The sequence below is a fragment of the Heloderma suspectum genome, chromosome 2, assembly GCF_057233095.1.
Source record: "Heloderma suspectum isolate Gila_16-S chromosome 2, 16-S_ref, whole genome shotgun sequence".
Lineage (NCBI taxonomy): Eukaryota > Metazoa > Chordata > Lepidosauria > Squamata > Helodermatidae > Heloderma > Heloderma suspectum.
Window position 1 is genome coordinate 381138743 of NC_139459.1, and position 19103 is coordinate 381157845.

The window sequence follows — 19103 nt, forward strand, 5'->3', positions numbered from 1 at the left end:
GAATTCCGCCGTGGACTCAAATGAGGCTGGATTCCAGAGAATCTGACCGCCGGATTCTGCAACGAAATGGCATCACTTACCTCCAGCTCCGGAGGATTTCCTGCGGAGTGGCTCTCCAGAAGGCGAAATGCTCATGGTGGCTGCCATTAGCCTATCTCAGGGACAAATACAGACAAATACCTGCCGATTGCATCTCCTGCCTCTGCATTTCTCAGTTGGAGGGAGAAGAGGGTAAAATGCCTCCCTGCAGCGAAGGGAGTCACATCTGATCCCCCACCCCACCAATTCAGAAGCAACGTCCTCTGTTGTTTCAGAGCACCCTATTAAGTTCAATGGAGCTCCCCCGAGGATTGGAGACTTACAGGGTGATCTTATGTCCACTCAGAAGTAAGTCCCATTGAGTTCAACATGGCTTACTCCCAAGTCCAAGTACTTACTCCAGGATTGGAGCCACTAGAAAACAGTACCGCAGAAGCTAAGATAGCAGGAGAAGGGGGCGTAAGGGAGCACGTGTAAAGGTAGTCAGTTGTGATCCTGCATTTAAAATGGAAGCAGAAAACCCCATTTTAAATGCAGGAGTTTAGGCTGGTGGAAGATCCATATTTGTTTACTTCAATCTGTGGAGACAGATGTGTTCTGTGACTGGATACTGGTTTTGTGGGTCTCCCCTTTAAAAATCATATGAAATTGTGAGGATCCCTTTTTTGATTTTATGTACCCTTGTTTTACCCAGCACCTCCCAACACATGGGCTCCCTGGGTGGATGGGGGAGTCTTCTTTTTCAGCCAAGCAGGAGAAAACCTTCAAAGTGTTGATTCCACTGGCTATTTAAGGCACAACCCTATGCATGTTTATATAAAAAAAGAAGTTCTACAACTCCCAGCATTCCTGAGCCAGCCATGCAGTTGTAGGACCTTTTTCTGTCTAAACTTGCATAGGAGTGTGCCGTTCATGCAATTCATTTGGCAGAGTTTGGCATGTTTTAAGGTATTTTTTAAGCAGTTGCTTTAGGCACTACTGCTTGGGTGGGAAAGCAGTGCCTGTCAGCTCCAAATCAGAAGCCAATTTGCTTTCAATGGGATTTCCCTCCCTCCTTGAAAAGAGGCAGACACGGGCCAATCTCGGGAGTTTGCAAATGGCAAATGAGAAAATGTGGACCAGATTCAATACACTTTCTCAAATCACTGCGGATGATGGAATGAAAGATCCCTAACAAGCTATGAAAAAGAAATGGAATGGATTTCATAACATTTGTACATCACTAAGTGGGGGCGGAATTCTTCCACCTCTCTAACTCTGATAAAATGCCATCTTTAGTTTTCAGGAGGAGATGCTCCGTTCTATTCAGATCTGGCCTCAATACAATAATGTAGCACTTGGGAAGAAAGATGCAGCACAGCAACCCAGCACTTGAGGCCAAGATAGAGAAGACCTGCACGGCTACCATGTATTTCCCCTTTGTGCTCAGGTAGGTGGGCACAAAGGAGACCCAAACACTGCAAAAGACTAGCATACTGAAGGTGATCAACTTCGCTTCATTGAAGGCCCCAGGCAGATTTCTAGCTAGGAAAGCCACCATAAAGCAGGTGGCAGCCAGAAAGCCCATGTAGCCAAGAGCAGTATAAAACATGGCGACAGACCCTTCATTGCATTCCAGGGTAATCTGCCCAGGCTGGGAGTGCATGTCAGAGTCAGGGAAGGGTGGAGAGATGCCCAGCCAGATGGAGCAGATAACAACTTGGACACTGGAACAAGAAATTACAATGGAGTTGGCAAGACTCTTCCCCAGCCATCTCTTCACCTTGTTCCCTGGCGTTATGGACAGAAAGGCCAGCACCACGGTGATTGTTTTGGCTAAAACAGATGAGATGTAAACTGAGAAGATGATGCTGAAGGCTGTTTGTCGGAAAAGGCAGGTCACTTTGCTTGGACGGCCAATGAACAGGAAGGAGGACCAAAAGGAAAGCAGGAGGGAGACAAGGAGAATGTAGGAGAGGTTCCGGTTGTTGGCTTTGACTATTGGTGTTTCTAAGTATTTAATGAAGGCTCCTAACACAGAGGCTGTGATTAAAGACAAGAATAGTGCAAAGGAAGCCAAGATGATCCCCAAAGGTTCTTTATAGGAGAGGAAGGTGATATCCTTGGGGACACATTGATCATGGGCCTTGTTTGGATGTTGATCTTCTGGACACTTGGTGCAATGGTCTGCATCTGAAAAGAAGGAGTGACCTCAGCATCATTAATATCAGTCATACTTCCAGAACCTGCTGTGTCCTATTCCATTTGGAAGAGAGATGGGAGCATGGAAGAGGTCAGGAAAAAACAATGTGTAATACAGGGCAGAGAGAGAGAGAAAGAGAAAGAGAGAGAGAGAGCTTCCCTGGTAGAGGACCTGCTTTCTGATCAGTAGGTTCCACCCATGGCCTCATCACCAAAGAAGGATCTCAAGTCATTGGGGCAGGAAACCTGCATCTGAGAGACATAAGTGAGCTCATGCCAGCCTGTGTAAAATAGTCATAGTGAGCTTGAAGGATTTTTTGGTAGACTTGGAATACAAGTAGCATCCTGTGTTGTTCAAATATGAATTAGCAAGGGTGATAAGCCAAACATTGTTCAGGAGAGTCTCTGTGTTATCCTAATTTTATCTTCACCATAACCCTGTGGCTATGTTAGGCTCAGTGACAGCAAATGGCTAATTCCAATTAACTCCCCTTAAGTTTCCTACACAGGTTAGGAATCCATCATAAAGCCTTCTTATCTTACACATTCATAGGAGTATTGGTTGGATCATTTTAAATGAATAGAAGAGAGAATTAAAACAGAGTCGGGGAAGGTATTAGGCTGATGTAAACATTTGCCCAAGAGAAGGCCCACACCTCTGAGGTCACCCACCTTCTTGAATGGAGATTGTCCCTTCTGCACATGGAGCACAAGCATAGCAGCAAGGTGGCTTTCCTTCCTGAATCTCCTTGGCATATCCGGGGCGGCAGCTCTTGACGCACCTGGAATGAGGCATGGTCTAGCAATACAGAGAAGAAGCACAAAGAACAAAGATTTTTCTCTCTGGAAATGAATCATAGAGTTTTGAAAGGACCCCACAGACTCTGTAGTCCTAGTGACTCAATGTGACCTCAGGCCTTTGTTCAGTGTCTCCCTAGGGTATGGGGGGTTTGTGTTTGTTTTTTTGTACTATTTTTGCACAACACCATGGCAGGGAAAACTTTTTTGTTTGTTTGTTTCAACCATCATATCCCACTTTTTCTATACACGTGCTGAAGACACTGTACAGAAAGATGCAAGGTATAATATCAAAGTAAACTCAAATACAGTCCTAGAATAACAGAACTTACAAACAGCAGCAATAAAACAGCAACCATGAAACTTGTTCCTGTGAATAACGCAATCATTATAGTACATATAGAACAGCTTTGTTTGCTACTGCTTCAAAACATATTTTTTTGCAGTCACTCTGAATGCAATTGCAGTTAACTGTGCAGGTAATATATTAACTTGAATTATGGTTTCTGTTGTTGTTGCATCATGTCCTAAGCTATGTTGTTTGTAATGGCTTTTCATCATATGCAATAAAATGTTTGTGTAAGAGTGAGTGAACAGCCATGAAACAAAGCAATGAAGAGCGGCAGTAAAACATGTCAATACATCCGGACTTTGATTATTCACAATAGGAAGGGCAGAAAGATTGTTTGTAGAAAACTTCACTTTCCTCCAGCAGAGCTGTCATTATGGAATAGTCTAGACAGTCTTCTGGAAAATATCTTATTATGCTACGCTGGCACTGATCTAATATGTGGATATTGTAATCCTCGTATAGGTGTAGGATTAATATCTGAAGTCAGTCAGATTTCCACGTACATGGAGGATATTTTTCCACTGGGCTGTTGCTCATTGGATGAGACCTGAATGGTCAGGAACTACTGAAGGTTTTCTATAAACATCCGTTAATGGGTGTACGTGGAACGTAACTTGATAAATCTGATGGATACTTTACATTTTTGAGCTCTAGAGGTGGGAGTGTGGTAAACTAATGCCTCCAACATTATTGCCCCATGTGGCAAAGTTTCAAACTAAGGAGCAAGCTGAGAGTGATCACTTGCCATTAATCATAGAATCATAGAATCATAGAATCATAGAATCATAGAATCATAGAATCATAGAATCATAGGGTTGGAAGGGGCCTACAAGGCCATCGAGTCCAACCCCCTGCTCAATGCAGGAATCTAAGTCAGAATAGGGATGTCAGAGAATTTCTACATGAATTTTGGGGAGGCCGAATGCCAGCACATTCAGCCCTCCGAAATTGGTGGAGAAACAGTCTGCCCCCCTGCCCCCCCGGGACGGGACTTACCTTGCTCGAATGACCCTGGTGGCGGCAGCGCGGCAGCGGCGCGGCGGCAGGGGCGGCTGTTCTTCCGACCGGCTGCTGCCGCCGCCATTTCCAAGTAACACAAACAAACAATCAAAAAAAGTGATAGGCTATGTAAAGATTTACATAACCTATCACGGCCAGATTTTTTAAAAAACACCGTGATAGGCTACGTAAATGTTTACGTAGCCTATCACGGCTGACTTAGGGGGAAAAAAAAAGCGCGTATGCAAATGGCGGCACCCATGGGCGCCGCCATTTGCATTCCTTATTTTGGCACGTGTAGTCTACGTAAACATTTACGTAGACTACAGCGAAAATAAGGAGAACGCAAATAGCGTTGCCCTTATTTTCGTCGTAGTCTACGTAGACTACACATCCCAAAATAAGGAACGCAAAAGGCGGCGCCCATGGGCACCGCCATTTGTGTACATGCTTTTTTTTTTTTTAAAGTCAGCTGTGATAGGCTACGTAAAGATTTACGTAGCCTATCACGGCTGACTGCAGAGACGCAAACGGCAGCGGCTAGGGCGACGAGGTTTCGCGGCCGGGGGGATGGGGTGCCTCTCCCCCAGCCAGAATTTTGGCGGGGAGGGATGGGGCGCCTCCCCCCAGGCCAGAATTTCGGCGGGGAGGGATGGGGCACCTCCCCCCCAGGCCAGAATTTCGGGGGTGGGACGGAGCACCTCCCCCACACCGCGAAGCAAGCTTCAGGATCAGGTAAGGGACTTTCATCCATCCCTAAGTCAGAATCTTATCTCTGTTAAAGAAAGTGTGGATTAAACCCCAGCAAGGTTTAATTCTCAAGGCATCTTGGATGGCTTGAGAATGTTACCAAGGAGACTCAAATAGTCTGAGCTTTGGGGACTAGAAACCCATCAACTTCTAAATAACCTACATCTTATCCAGCTTAGAGCATTACAAGAAAACCACAATGGAGACATTGGAAACGCTTAGATTAGTATTATAAATAGCTTGAGCCCTTATTTTGTTAAGAACATTCAGACCTAGAAACCGCTTTATTTCTGAAGCCTCCTGGTTTGACCATGAGTGTAGGAATGTGAGGAAAGAACTATTTGGGTTTTGGAATATCTTGCCTTCTTTTTAAACCTAACAAGCAGTTTGGGCTATTACTAAGAAGCAATATCTATATAAAAATCTTCTAAAAACAAAGAAGTTGAAATACTCTAAGTATCTATGGCAAGAACTGCGATTGGCTAGTCTCCAGAAAAAAGAACACATGTTTGGGGAGACGGTTTCATCATGTATCAGAGAAGTACAAAATATCTCTGAAGTCCAAATTTTGCCTCTTGTATGGGTTGATCCTTTTCAAGTTGTCTTTGGGGAGTTAGAAGAGGTGAGATCTCATGTAGAGGAGAAGCGACAAACTTTGAAAGATACTCCACAATTGACCCCTGTAACAAACAAAGAAACCAAGTGGTTTCTGACCAGTGGTAATGCCCCAGGTGAGGATATGATACCATCAGAATTATTTAAAGCAAACTCAGATCAGTGGGCACCTATTCTAGCAGGATTGTTCTCATTTATTAACTCTTCAGGTTGGCTGCCCCAGGGACTGAAAAACAGTATTGTGTTCCCCTTTTTCAAAAAATGTGACAAAACAAGCTCTGGTAATTATAGACCTATTAGTTCATTAGGCATTGCTTCTAAACTTGAGATTACTACTAAATAGGTTATTAGATTGGGCAGAGATCAAAATTAAATCAGCTCCCCAGAATCCATGGCGGAATGAAGCCACCCACCCCACCACCCCACGAAATGGGTGTGGAACGGTGCCTACTATTTGCCACTATTTGCGTCCACAGACCTGCCGCTGTGAATGCACCCAGCCGGCGGCTCTGTATAGTCACCATGGAGTGGAGCCAGCCAGGAATACTTTCGGGGGGAGGTACGGAGCGCCCTCCCCCCACCGTGGATGTCACCCTCCGAAAAGGTAAGTGACTTTCGTACATTCCTAAGGCCAACTGATATATCCAGCATTGAAAATGTTCAAGCAGATCTTAGAGAGATCTTAGCACAAATTGTGCATGGCACAGAAATTTGGGGGTGGGCAAAACAGGCTATCTGGATTTTTTTGTTGTTTATTCATTCAGTCGCTTCCAACTCTTCGTGACTGCATGGACCAGCCCACGCAGGAGCTTCCTGTCGGCTGTTGCCACCCCCAGCTCCCCCAAGGTCGAGTCCATCACATCCAGAATATCATCCATCCATCTCACCCTTGGTTGGCCCCTCTTCCTTTCTAGGGATGTACGAAAGTTCTGCCACGGATCTTGGGGAGGCCAAATGCCAGTACATTCGGCCCCCCGAAATCGGTGGCGGAATGACCCCTTGCCCCAGGCCCCCCCCCGGGACAGGACTTACCTGGGGCGGACCTTCCTGGCAGCGGCGGCTGCAGCGGCGGCTGCGGCGGTGGTGCGGCGGCTGCGGAGGCCAGTCTTCCGACTGGCTGCCGCTGCCGCCATTTCCAAGTTAAAAAAAAAAGAAAAAAGTGATAGGCTACGTAAAGATTTACGTAGCCTATCACGGCTAAATTTTAAAAAACACCGTGATAGGCTACGTAAATTTTTACATAGCTTATCACGGCTGATTAAAACAAAAACAAAAAAAAAGCACGTACACAAATGGCGGTGCCCATGGGCGCCGCCATTTGCGTTCCTTATTTTGGCATGTCTTAGTCTACATAAACATTTACGTCTACGCTATTTGCGTTCCCCTTATTTTTGCTGTATTCTACGTAAATGTTTATGTAGACTAAGACGTGCCAAAATAAGGAACGCCATTTGCGTACACGCTTTTTTTGTTTTTGTTTTAATCAGCCGTGATAGGCTACGTAAACATTTACGTAGCCTATCACGGCTGACTGCAGGGACGCAAACGGTGGCAGCTATGGCCGCTGCCATTTGCATCCCTGCTAGCCAGCAGCTGGATGTCTGGCCGCTGGCAGAGCTGGCCGGTGGCTCCGCAGAATCCCTGTGGAGCGGAGCGGAGCCGGCCCGCCAGGATTCGGGGGGGGAGGGACGGAGCGCCTCCCCTCCGGCCAGAATTTTGGGGGGAGGGACGGAGCGCCTCCCGCCCAGCATCAGCATAATCCGTGAACAGCTAAGTGACTTTCGTACATCCCTATTCCTTTTGCCTTCCACTTTCCCTAGCATCAGGATCTTCTCCAGGGTATCCTGTCCTCTCATTATGTGGCCAAAGTACTTCAGTTTTGCCTTTAACATCATTCCCTCAAGTGAGCAGTCTGGCTTTATTTCCTGGAGTATGGACTAGTTTGGTCTTGTTGCAGTCCAAGGCACTCTCCGAATTTTCCTCTAGCACCACAGTTCAAAAGCCTCTAAAGCCACTACTAGAAACACCCTTCTCTTCTTTGTGTGATCCTTTTGTTCCTCAGTGGCAGAGCAGATAGAAAAGAACATCAAAGAGGGAGAAAGAATGTGAGGAGGACTGCTTCGGGTGTGAGTTGCATGATACGCAAGTGAGCTGTGCATTACAATGCTGGTAAAAAAATTAAAACCTCATGTAGAGCAGCCCCAGGTGAATCAAAATAAGGAAGAAGAAATGGTTAGGAAAACATGGGGTTGTTTTTAAATAGAAGATGCCATCATCTGGACGGACCCTCCCACCCATTTCTTTGGGTCAGGCAATGCAATTACACAATAAAAGCTTTACCTGGAAGCCCCTTTGAAATCTAGATGCATTTATTTTATTTGTTTAAGGAGCAATCCTATGTCCGCTAATCAGTGGCTGGACAGCCACAAGGTATCTGGTATTCTGGGAACAGGCCTTCCCCCCCTTTCACACTACCTCGCATGGAACAGCCCCATGCCCACAAGAGGAGCATGGAGCGGCCACAACAAGGTATTCCAGGGAGGGGGAGGGGGAAATGCTGGCAAAACACATCCTATGTGTCATCCAGCAGCCTGCTCCCCTGCTCTGCACTCCCATGGCTAGACAGAAATCAGCTGTATTAGTTTATTCATATAAACCTCCAGGGAGGGTTTTCTCAGGAGACAAACCAACACCTCCTTCAAGGTGGCAGGCACCACTCCATCATGCGAAGACACATTCACCACTTCTGAGATCTACTCCGCCAGCCCCTCCTTGCCAGATCAAATGAGGTGGTTGTGCATAGAATTGTATTGGAAGTCTCACATGTAATATTCAACATAGTATTAGAATTTAACACATCAGTAATGTGATACAAATGATTTCCCCTACCCCGTTAAAATGCTTGGGCAGCACAATGGCTTCTGGTTTCATGGAGAGCTTTATGTCTGTGAATGCCTGTCTATGTATACTCCCAATTTTCACTCTACCCTTTTCGCCATTGAAATATAGCACCCAATTCACGATATCAAAGTCAGGTTCCAGCTCCCCATTCTCATCCAAATACAATCCCGCCATGGAAGTATTAGAAAGCCATCCTTCTCTTAAGAAAGCGTGAAACTAGAACAACAGAGAAAACAAACAGCATTTAGAAAATATGGAAGCATATTCAATATCTTAGTCATTCTCACTTCGAGCTCTAATCCTCTACAAAATGGGGCCAATGCACATCCCATCTCAACTCAGAGTGGATGACAGTCACCTTTTTTCAGTCACAGCTGAGATACGTTCTTGAGTCTCCTCTTTCTGCTTCAGCATTTTTGGGGAAGTCCAGAGCCATTAATCTGCACCGTCTTGAACCTGGTAGCCACCTCCTTCAACCAGGTCTCCAATCTGGTTGCCTTCTCCAACCTGGTGCCTCCAGACATTTTGGACTACAACTTGCAACCTACTTACTGGACCAAAATATACTGCGGTGCACTCAGGTTCTTGTTGTTGGTGTTTTCGACCAAGTGAAACCACAAGCACCATCTACCGTAACACACTCAATTTTTGCCTCTTGACATGAATAGAATAAAGAAATCAACCCAATAACAGCTTGCTTCTTTGGACTACCTGTGAGTACAGCAAAAAGATGCTCCAAGGCACATCTAGATCTTGGGACAAAATGGGAAGATTTTTTGAACTGGGGATATAGTTATTTTGTCTATGCTAAAGTTTGTTGCTTTTGTTATTGCTATTTGTTAATGTCAATAAATACTCTTGTTTGGTAATAACTCGTGGGGGTGGTGTTTTGTGCAGCTACCCAGACATCCAAACCTTGGGGAAGGTACTGTAGCAGGTGGTTGCAGGACAACTGCAGGCACTCTTGAATGAAATGGATTATCTAGATCCATTTCAATTGGGCTTCAGGCCTGCTTTTGGAATGGAAACTGCCTTGGTCGCCCTGTGGGAGGACCTCTGCCAGGAGAGGGATGGGGGAGTGTGACCCTGTTGATTCTCCTGCACCTCTCAGCAGTTTTCAATACCATCAGCCATGGTATCTTTCTGGATAGGTTGTCTGGTTTGGGAGTTGGCGGGACTGCACTGCAGTGGTTGCACTCCTACTTTGATGGCTGGTTCCGGAAGGTGGTGTGGGGAATTATTGCCCTGTGCCTCAGCAATATGCTATGGGGATCCACAGGGCTCTATTTTGTCCCCTATGCTGTTCAACACCTACATGAAACCACTGTGGGGGGTTATCTGGACATCTGGGCTGAGGTGCCATCAATATTCAGATGACACCCAGGTCTACTTCTCTTTTTCATCAAGCTCAGTTGAGGCAGTGGCTGTTCTGAATCAGTGCCTGGGCACAGTAATGGACTTGATGAGAGCCAATAAACTGATACTCAATCCAGGCAAGTCAGAGGTACTGTTGGTGGGTGGTTCGCCTGCCCAGCTAAGTGACATTCAGCTAGTGCGGGGGGGGGGGAGGTTGCAATCCCCCTAAAGGATCAGGTTCATGGTTTGGAGGTGCTCTTGGACCCAGAACTGTCACTTGAGGCACAGGTGATCTCAGTGGCACAGAGAGCTTTTTATCTGCTTTGCTGGTATACAAACCACACTTTTATCTGGACAGAGATAGACTATCAACAGTTGTCCATGCTCGGATAACCTCTTGTCTAGATTACTGCAATGCATTATACGTGGGGCTGCCTTGAAAATGGACTGGAAACTTCAGCTGGTCCAAAATAGGGCAGCAAGATTGTTAACAGGGGCCCTGTTTATATGACAACAGAAGGAGAAGTTTATGGAGGAGTCTCGGATTTTTTAAAAGGAATCAATTTTGCTGCAATGAGGTCCATTCAGGGCTCCACGAGCAGGTTCTCCAAAGCACTAAACATATCTTCATAGAACATATTTCTGGGTGGGGGTGGGGGGCTTGGAGTGAACATTATGTGACTGGCAAGGGCTGCTCAACCAATAAGAGAGTCTCTGGAAATCCGGGTTTTTCCCTGATAAGCTCCGAGGTGGCTGCTGGATGGCCACGATGTCATGTATCTCCAAAGACCTCAACAAGCAGCCGGCTTGGAGTAAATCGCTGGTGGAGACACCCCCAGGGACTGGCCCATGAGATCACATTTTGCCAGTACTTTCCCAGTGTGCTGGCTACCAGTCCTTTTCCAGGCCTGATTAAAGGGCTGGTATTAACTCTCAGCTTCAGCAAAGGAGATCGTTACCTTGTTGTGGTGCTGGAGCTTGAGCACCTCAATGACGTCAAGAGCTAAACCGTGAAGGGACACCCAAGATGGGAAGGTAATGGCAGAGAGTTCAGACTAAATACGATCACTGGGGAAGGAAACGGCAACCCACCCCAGTATTCTTGCCACAAAACCTAATGGATCAGTACAACCAGGGATTTGTCGGTATACCATCGGAAGATGAGTAGGGATGGACAAAGTCCCTTACCTAGTCCCGCAGCTGTTTTTGGTGGGGGGGAGAGGCTCTCCGTTTCTCCCCCTGAAATTCTTGGTGGGGGGGAGGCGCCCCGCCCCTCCCAGCCGAAATACAGGCCGGGGGGGAGGCGCCCCATCCCTTGCCGCCGAAATTCTGGCTGCGGGGGAGCACCCCGTCTCCCCAGCCATGAAATAGAAAAGAAATTTGGAAAGAAAAAAAAAGTGATAGGCTACGTAACGATTTACGTAGCCTATCACGGCTAGATTTTCAAAGTCAGCTGTGATAAGCTACATAAATCTTTACGTAGCCTATCACGGCTGACTTTGAAAAAAAAAAAGTGCATACGCAAATGGCGGAGCCCATGGGTGCCGCCATTTGCGTTCTTTATTTGGGCATGGGCAGTGTACGTAAAGATTTATGTAGACTACGGCGAAAATAAGGGCAACGCAAATAGCCCTTATTTTAACACAAATAAGGAACGCAATAACCCAAATAAGGAACGCAAATGGAGGCTCCCATGTACGCGCTTTTTTTTTTTCAAAGTCAGCCGTGATAGGCTAGGTAAAAATTTACGTAGCCTATCACAGCTGACTTTGAAAATCTAGCCGTGATAGGCTACGTAAATCGTTATGTAGCCTATCATGTTTGTTTGTTTTTTACTTCACTGGGAAATGGCGGCGGCGGCAGCCGGTTGGAAGACCGGCCGCCGCCCCCTCCAAAATGCCGTCGAAATGACGCCAGGACTCGCCGCCGAGAGGGACATTCGACAGAGGTAAGTCCCATCCCGGGGGGGTGGCGGGGGGTGGCAGAGAATTTCCCCACCAATTTTGGGGGGCCGAATGCGTTGGCATTCGGCCTCCCAGAGATTCATGGAGAAATTTTCCGACATCCCTAAAGATGAGACTGCCAGGTCGGAAGATGGTCAAAATGCCACTGGGGAGGAACCGAGCATAAGTTCAACTAGCCCCAGATGTGATGACGCAGCTAGCTCAAAGCCGAAAGGACGGCTAGCAGCCGATGGTGCTGGTGGTGAACGATGAATCCGATGCTCTAAAGATCAACACACCATAGGAACCTGGAATGTAAGATCTATGAGCCAGGGCAAATTGGATGTGGTCATTGGGGAGATGTCAAGGTTAAAGATGGACATTTTGGGTGTCAGTGAACTGAAATGGACTGGCATGGGCCACTTCACATCAAATGACCACGAGATCTACTACTGTGGACAAGAGGACCACAGAAGAAATGGAGTAGCCTTCATAATTAATCATAAAGTGGCTAAAGCAGTGCTTGGGTACAATCCAAAAAATGACAGAATGATCTCAATTCGAATTCAGGGAAAGCCATTTAAAATCACAGTGATCCAAATATACACCCCAACCACAGATACTGAAGAAGCAGAAGTAGATCAGGTCTTTGAGGATCTGCAGCACCTACTGGATAGTACGCCAAAAGAGATGTTATTTTCATTACAGGAGACTGGAATGCTAAGGTGGGTAGTCAAACGACACCTGGAATTACAGGCAAGCATGGTCTGGGAGAACAAAATGAAGCAGGGCATAGGCTGATAGAATTTTGCCAAGACAACTCACTGTGCATAACAAACACTCTCTTCCAACAACCTAAGAGATGACTTTATACATGGACTTCACCAGATAGTCAACACCGAAATCAGATTGACTACATCCTTTGTAGCCAAAGGTGGTGGACAAGGGATGGGGGAGAATTTCTCCACGAAACTTTGGGGGGCCGAGTGCCAACGCATTCGGTCCTCCGAAGGTTGTTCGTGGAGAAATTCTCCGCGCCCCCTGCCCCCCCCGGGGTGGGACATACCTTTCACGAATGTCGCTCCCGGCAGCAGGTCCCAGCGGCAGTTCGGCAGGTCTTCGTCAGGGGCAGGGGTGACAGCTGGTCTTTTGACCGGCTGCCACCGCCGCCATTACAAGAAAAGTAAAAAAAAAACAAAAAACGCCCCTGTGATAGGCTACGTAACGATTAACATAGCCTATCACGGCTAGATTTGCAAAGTCAGCCGTGATAGGCTATGTTAATCGTCACGTAGCCTATCACGGGGGACTTAAAAAAAAAAAAAAAGCGCATATGGCTAATGGTGGCCCCCATAGGGAGCCGCCCTTCACATTCCTTATTTGGTCCCTGTAGTCTACGTAAAGATTTACGTAGACTACGGTGAAAATAAGGGCAACGCAAATAGCGTTGCCCTTATTTTCGCCGTAGTCTACGTAAATCTTTACGTAGACTACAGGGACCAAATAAGGAACTCAAATGGCAGCTCCCTATGGGAGCTGCCATTTGCGTACGCACTTTTTTTTTTTTTAAAGTCACCCATGATAGGATACGTGACGATTAACGTAGGCTATCATGGGTGACTTTGCAGATCTAGCCTTGATAGGCTACGTAACTCGTTACGTAGCCTATCACGGGGCGTTTTTTTTTTTTAACTTTTCTTTTGAAGTTCGCAGCCGGGGAAATGGGGCGCTTCTCCCCAGCTTGAATTTCGGCCGGGCGAGGCGGGATGCCTCCCCCCCCCATCCTGAACTTCGGGGGGAGAAGCGAAGCGCCTCCCCCCCACCGCAAAAAAAGCTGCGGGACAAGGTAAGTCCCTTTCGTACATCCCTATGGTGGACATCTGTGCAGTTGGTAAAAACAAGACCTGGAGCTGACTGTAGTTCAGATCACGAACTGTAGAATCAGACTAAAGAGAATAGGGAAGACCCACAGATCAGTTAAAAATGAGCTCACGAATATTCCTCATGAATATGCAGTGGAGGTGAAGAATAGATTTAAGGGACTAGATTGAGAAGATAGGGTCCCGGAAGAATGATGGACAGAAGTTCGCAACATTGTTCAGGAGGCGGCAACAAAAAATGTCCAAAAGAAAAAGAAAACCAAGAAGGCAAGATGGCTGTCTGCTGAGACACTGGAAGCAGCCCAAGAAAGAAGGAAAGCAAAAGGCAACAGTGATAGGCGGAGATATGCCCAATTAAATGCAAACTTCCAGAGGTTAGCCAGAAGAGATAAGGCATTATTTTTAAAAAAGCAATGTGCAGAAGCGGAAGAAGTTAATAGAATAGGAAGGTGAAGAGACCTCTTCCAGAAAATTAGAAACATCGGAGGTAAATTCCAGGCAAAAATGGGTATGATCAAAAACAAAGATGGCAAGGACCTAACAGAAGCAGAAGAGATCAAGAAAAGGTGGCAAGAATGTATGGAAGATCTGTATAGGAAGGATAATAAAATCGGGGATAGATTTGACAGTGTGGTCAGTGAGCTAGAGCCAGACATCTTGAAGAGTGAGGTTGAATGGGCCTTAAGAAGTATTGCTAATAACAAGGCAGCAGGAGACGACGGTATCCCAGCGGAACTGTTTAAAATCTTGCAAGATGACGTTGTCAAGGTGATGCATGCCATGTGCCAGCAAATTTGGAAAATGCAAGAATGGCCAACAGATTGGAAAAAATCAACTTATATCCCCATACCAAAAAAGGGAAGCACCAAAGAATGTTCAAACTATTGAACAGTGGCACGTATTTCACATGCCAGTCAGGTAATGCTCAAGATCTTGCAAGGTAGACTCTAGCAATTCATGGAATGAGAATTGCCAGATGTACAAGCTGTGTTTAGAAAAGGCAGAGGAACTAGAGACCAAATTGCCAATATCTGCTGGATAATGGAGAAAGCCAGGGAGTTTCAGAAAAAACATCTATTTCTGTTTCATTGACTATTCTAAAGCCTTTGACTGTGTGGATCATCACAAACTGTGGCAAGTTCTTGGTGGGATGGGGATACCAAGTCATCTTGTCTGCCTCCTGAGGAATCTGTATAACCACCTAGTAGCAACGGTAAGAACAGACCACGGAACAACGGACTGGTTTAAGATTGGGAAAGGAGTACGGCAGGGTTGTATACTCTCACCCTACCTATTCAACCTGTACGCAGAACACATCATGCGACGTGCTGGGCTTGATGAAGCCAAGGCTGGAGTTCAAATCGCTGGAAGAAACATTAACAATCTCCGATATGCTGATGATAGCACTTTGATGGCTGAAAGCGAGGAGGAGCTGAGGAACCTCATGACGAAGGTGAAAGAAGAAAGTGCAAAAGCTGCGTTGCAGTTCAACCTCAAAAACCCCAAGATTATGGCAACCAGCTGGATTGATAACTGGCAAATAGAGGGAGAAAACGTGGAGGCAGTGACAAACTTTGTCTTTCTAGACCCAAAGATTACTGCAGATGCTGACTGCAGCCAGGAAATCAGAAGACGTTTACTTCTTGGGAGGACAGCAATGACAAATCTTGATCAAATAGTGAAAAGCAGAGACATCACACTGACAACAAAGGTCCAAATAGTTCAAGCAATGGTCTTCCCCGTTCTAACCTATGGCTGCGAGAGCTGGACCATAAGGAAGGCTGAGCGAAGGAAGATAGATGCTTTTGAAGTGTGGTGCTGGAGGAAAATTCTAAGAGTGCCTTGGACTGCCAGAAGATCAAACCAGTCCATGCTCCAGGAAATACAGCCAGACTGATCACTTGAGGGCATGATATTAAAGGCAAAACTGAAGTACTTTGGCCACATAATGAGGAGACAGGATACCCTGGAGAAGTCGCTGATGCTAGGGAAAGTGGAAGGCAAAAGGAAGAGGGGCCGACCAAGGGCAAGATGGATGGATGATAGTCTGGAGGTGATGGACTCGACCTTGGGGGAGCTGGGGGTGGTGACAGCCGACAGGAAGCTCTGGTGTGTGCTGGTCCATGAAGTCACGAAGAGTCGGAAGCAACTGACCGAATAAAACAACATCAACATTAACATTCAATGCCCTTAACGTCTTGGGCCCTGGTTATCTGAATGATCACCTACTCCCATATGTGCCTGCCGGGGTCTGAACACCATCCTCAGCGGTCCATCTCCATGAGCCCTGCCAAAGGAAGTGAGGCGGGGGCTTCGAGGAAGAGGGCCTATTCTGCTGTGGCACCCAGGCTGTGGAATGAGCTCCCAAGAGAGGTTTGCCTGGCACCTACATTGTACTCTTTCCGCTAACAGGTGAAGACCTTTTTATTCTCCCAGTATTTTAGCATTTAGCTTCCCAGTCTTTTAGCTTTGTGTTTTAAATGTGTATTTAAATCTCTTCATTGTTTCTAGGTTTTATTCTGGTTGTACTGTTATATTGTGGTTTTAAGCTTTCATATTTAATATTGTTTTATGCCGTGCTTTGTGGTTTTAATTTTTGTGAGCCACCCAGAGAGCTTTGACTATTGGGCAGTGTGGAAATAAACAAACAAACAAACAAACTGGTCTGGGTCACTGCCATGTCTTTGGACCCAAGGGTTATATGAGCAAGGAGGAAGAAAGGACAGACAGAACCAGAGAGAGCTCCCCTGTCTGAGAGAACCCCTGCGTAGATGGGCCCTTTCTGAATAGGGAAGCCTATGCAATGGGACCAACAGGGAGAGAGAGAGAGAGAGAGGAGGAAGAGAGTCCAACTTCACTAAGAAGGCTGGATCTGTCCTCATCTGGTCTGAGCAGAAGCTCATTTGTCCCAAAATGCTTGCCTGAAAAGAAAACATAGGAACATAAGAACATAAGAAGAGCCATGCTGGGTGTGACCAAGGATCCATCTAGTCCAGCATTCTGTTCACACACTGTCCAACCAGCTGATGACCAGGAACCAACAAGCAGGGCATGAGCGCAACAGCACCCTCCCGCCCATGTTCCCCAGAAACTGGGGCAAACAGGCTCACTGCCTCTGGTACTGGAGGTAGCACGTAGCCATCAAGACTAGTAGCCATTAATAACATTTTCCTCCAGGAATGTCTCTAAACCTCTTTTAAAGCCATCCAAATTGGTGGCCATCACTACATCCTGTGGTAGCTTATTCCATAGTTTCACTATGTGCTGTGTAGAGAAGTTCTGCTGGAAAAGCAGACAAAGCTGTAAGAAAAATGTCTCCATATCCACATGCTCTACACCATGCATAATTTTGTAGACCTCTATCATGTCTCCGTTGCCCTGCTTTTTTCCAAGCTAAAGTGTTCAGCAACGGCTGAAAACAAAGGAGTGTCGGGTATGCCTGATAGCTGGAAGGCAATTCCTCCAGTGGGAGACAACACACTCAAAAGCCCTCCTCCTGGTGGTATCCAAGAAGATACCCAACCCAAGTGGGCCCCTCCGGAGGGCCTCTGCCTAAGACAGCAGTGATCGAGCAGGATGATGAGGAAGAAGGCATGTCCTCAAGTGTCCTGGTTCCAAGTTGTTCTTGGCTTTACAGACCTTTATCACACCTCAATCCAGGCCTGGTATCAAATAGGCACGAGTGCAATGCTTTCAGCAGAAGGGTTACATGCTGCCTTGGAGTGGCACATGACAACAGTCAGGCAGTCACACCCTGCACTGCCTGTTCCTTCTGGACTGGTCTCAGGGGTTTCCTCACATTGAGCTGGTAGCCCAGGCTTGAAATCACCGATATTGGTACCACTGTGGCCAAGCTGAACCCATCTAGGAGTGGCTGCAGCTGGAAAAGCAGACAAAGCTGTAAAAGGCACCACGAGCAACTCAGGTCATTGAAAACTCCAGCAACAACCATGGATCTTGGAGTGCCACAGACTATGAGCCTGGTCCTACATACGGAATGCAGCCTGTCTAGAGAAGGATACCAAGCTATCTCTCAGATACAGAAACCACTCACTAATGCACTAGGAATGATTATGTGCACATTACATCTCCACACCGAGTCTTTCACCAAGATGGTGGCACTGCAAAATAAAAATGCAATACCTGCCAGGGCTGCAGCTTTTGACGTTTCAGCCTGTCCTCTCCACCCACCATCATCATCGTCTGCTTTGATTGGGATAAATATGCAGCCTTTAAAGCATGGGCCACTGCTTGAACACTGTTGTAGGCACTGAAGCTGTCTTGGGACAGGGCCCTCTCAACCTCCTCCAGGGGCAGCACCATCACATTCTCTTTCTCTGTGCATCTTTTCCAGCTTCTCTTGGAAAACACATGGATTGAAGATAAACAATCAAAGGATTGATCCCAAAACAGACGCAGAGAAGAGGTAAACGGTTGATAGTAATCATATTTTGTCCTTTTTTGTGTATTCACTTTGAAGGTCCAAGAACCATGGATGAACTCGTAATCATAATGACCAACGAACAGGTTGAAGTCAACGTCTGGAAAAGTTGTTGTGATCCAGACCTTTGCTCCATTTTCTTTCTTTGCAAGCATTCTTTGCACATTGACAACTGGTTGAAATACATATTGAACATCTGCATACAATACAACTACATTGACTTGTCTCCACAGAACAGATAATTTACTCTCGTGTCTGATTCTTATGTGTAGTCTTTCTGAGAAAGCAACACAAATTCCACTCGTGGACAACAGAGGTGTCATGGCTCTCATGAACCTGTCTCCATTGTCATTGCCTGGTGCAAAGAGACCGATCCATGTCCATCCGAAAAACAGGAGCAGTTGGACAATCCCCTGGTACTGAGTTTCTTCCCTTGGGCCCATCCGGAGGATGAAAGGGAACTGACTTCTATCATTCAGGACATGGCTAGCAACACCATAACTGATCTAGTGAGGAAAGGAAGAAACTGGTACTTTGCACTCATTTGTTTTCAGGATAAGATCCGTTTTTTTATTAACCTGAAATCATTAATCTTTAACAAAACTGGGGGTGGAGTTCTAAAATATCTGAAGGATCCTTTGTGGTGCTTCCATTCTTCGTGTGATTTGCTCAAGGAGGTACAGTGGGGTCCTTGACAGTGTGGGGACAGAAGACACAAGCAAACATACCCCATATAAAAAATGCACCCCAAAGGCAATGCTTTTCTTTTCCCCATAGGAGTGAATGGAAACCTTCCAGTTATTCCAAGTACCGTAGAGCAGTGCTCTTGAGGACACCACGAGATAGAG

The 19103-nt window shown here is 46.3% G+C and overlaps 1 protein-coding gene across 1 annotated transcript; it reads right to left on the reverse strand.

Moving 5' to 3' along the window:
• Positions 1 to 1261: 1261 nt before the first annotated feature.
• Positions 1262 to 18410, reverse strand: LOC146356364 (vomeronasal type-2 receptor 26-like). The gene is made up of 3 exons (XM_084830073.1): positions 17958 to 18410; positions 17568 to 17694; positions 1262 to 2211 (listed from the first exon to the last, which is right to left on the reverse strand). Exons 1-3 carry the CDS (start codon positions 18408 to 18410, stop codon positions 1262 to 1264), a joined length of 1530 nt encoding a protein of 509 aa, XP_084686199.1.
• Between the last annotated feature and the right edge of the window lie 693 nt (positions 18411 to 19103).

Coding starts and splice junctions, on each gene's coding strand:
- LOC146356364 (XM_084830073.1), bottom strand. CDS start 18,410: ATGCTTGCAAAGAAAGAAAATGGAGCAAAGGTCTGGATCACAACAACT. Junction 17,695..17,957: donor AAAAGCTGCAGCCCTGGCAG/GTATTGCATTTT, acceptor CTGCTTTTCCAG/CTGCAGCCACTCCTAGATGG. Junction 2,212..17,567: donor GAAGGAACAGGCAGTGCAGG/GTGTGACTGCCT, acceptor CCTTCTTTTCAG/ATGCAGACCATTGCACCAAG.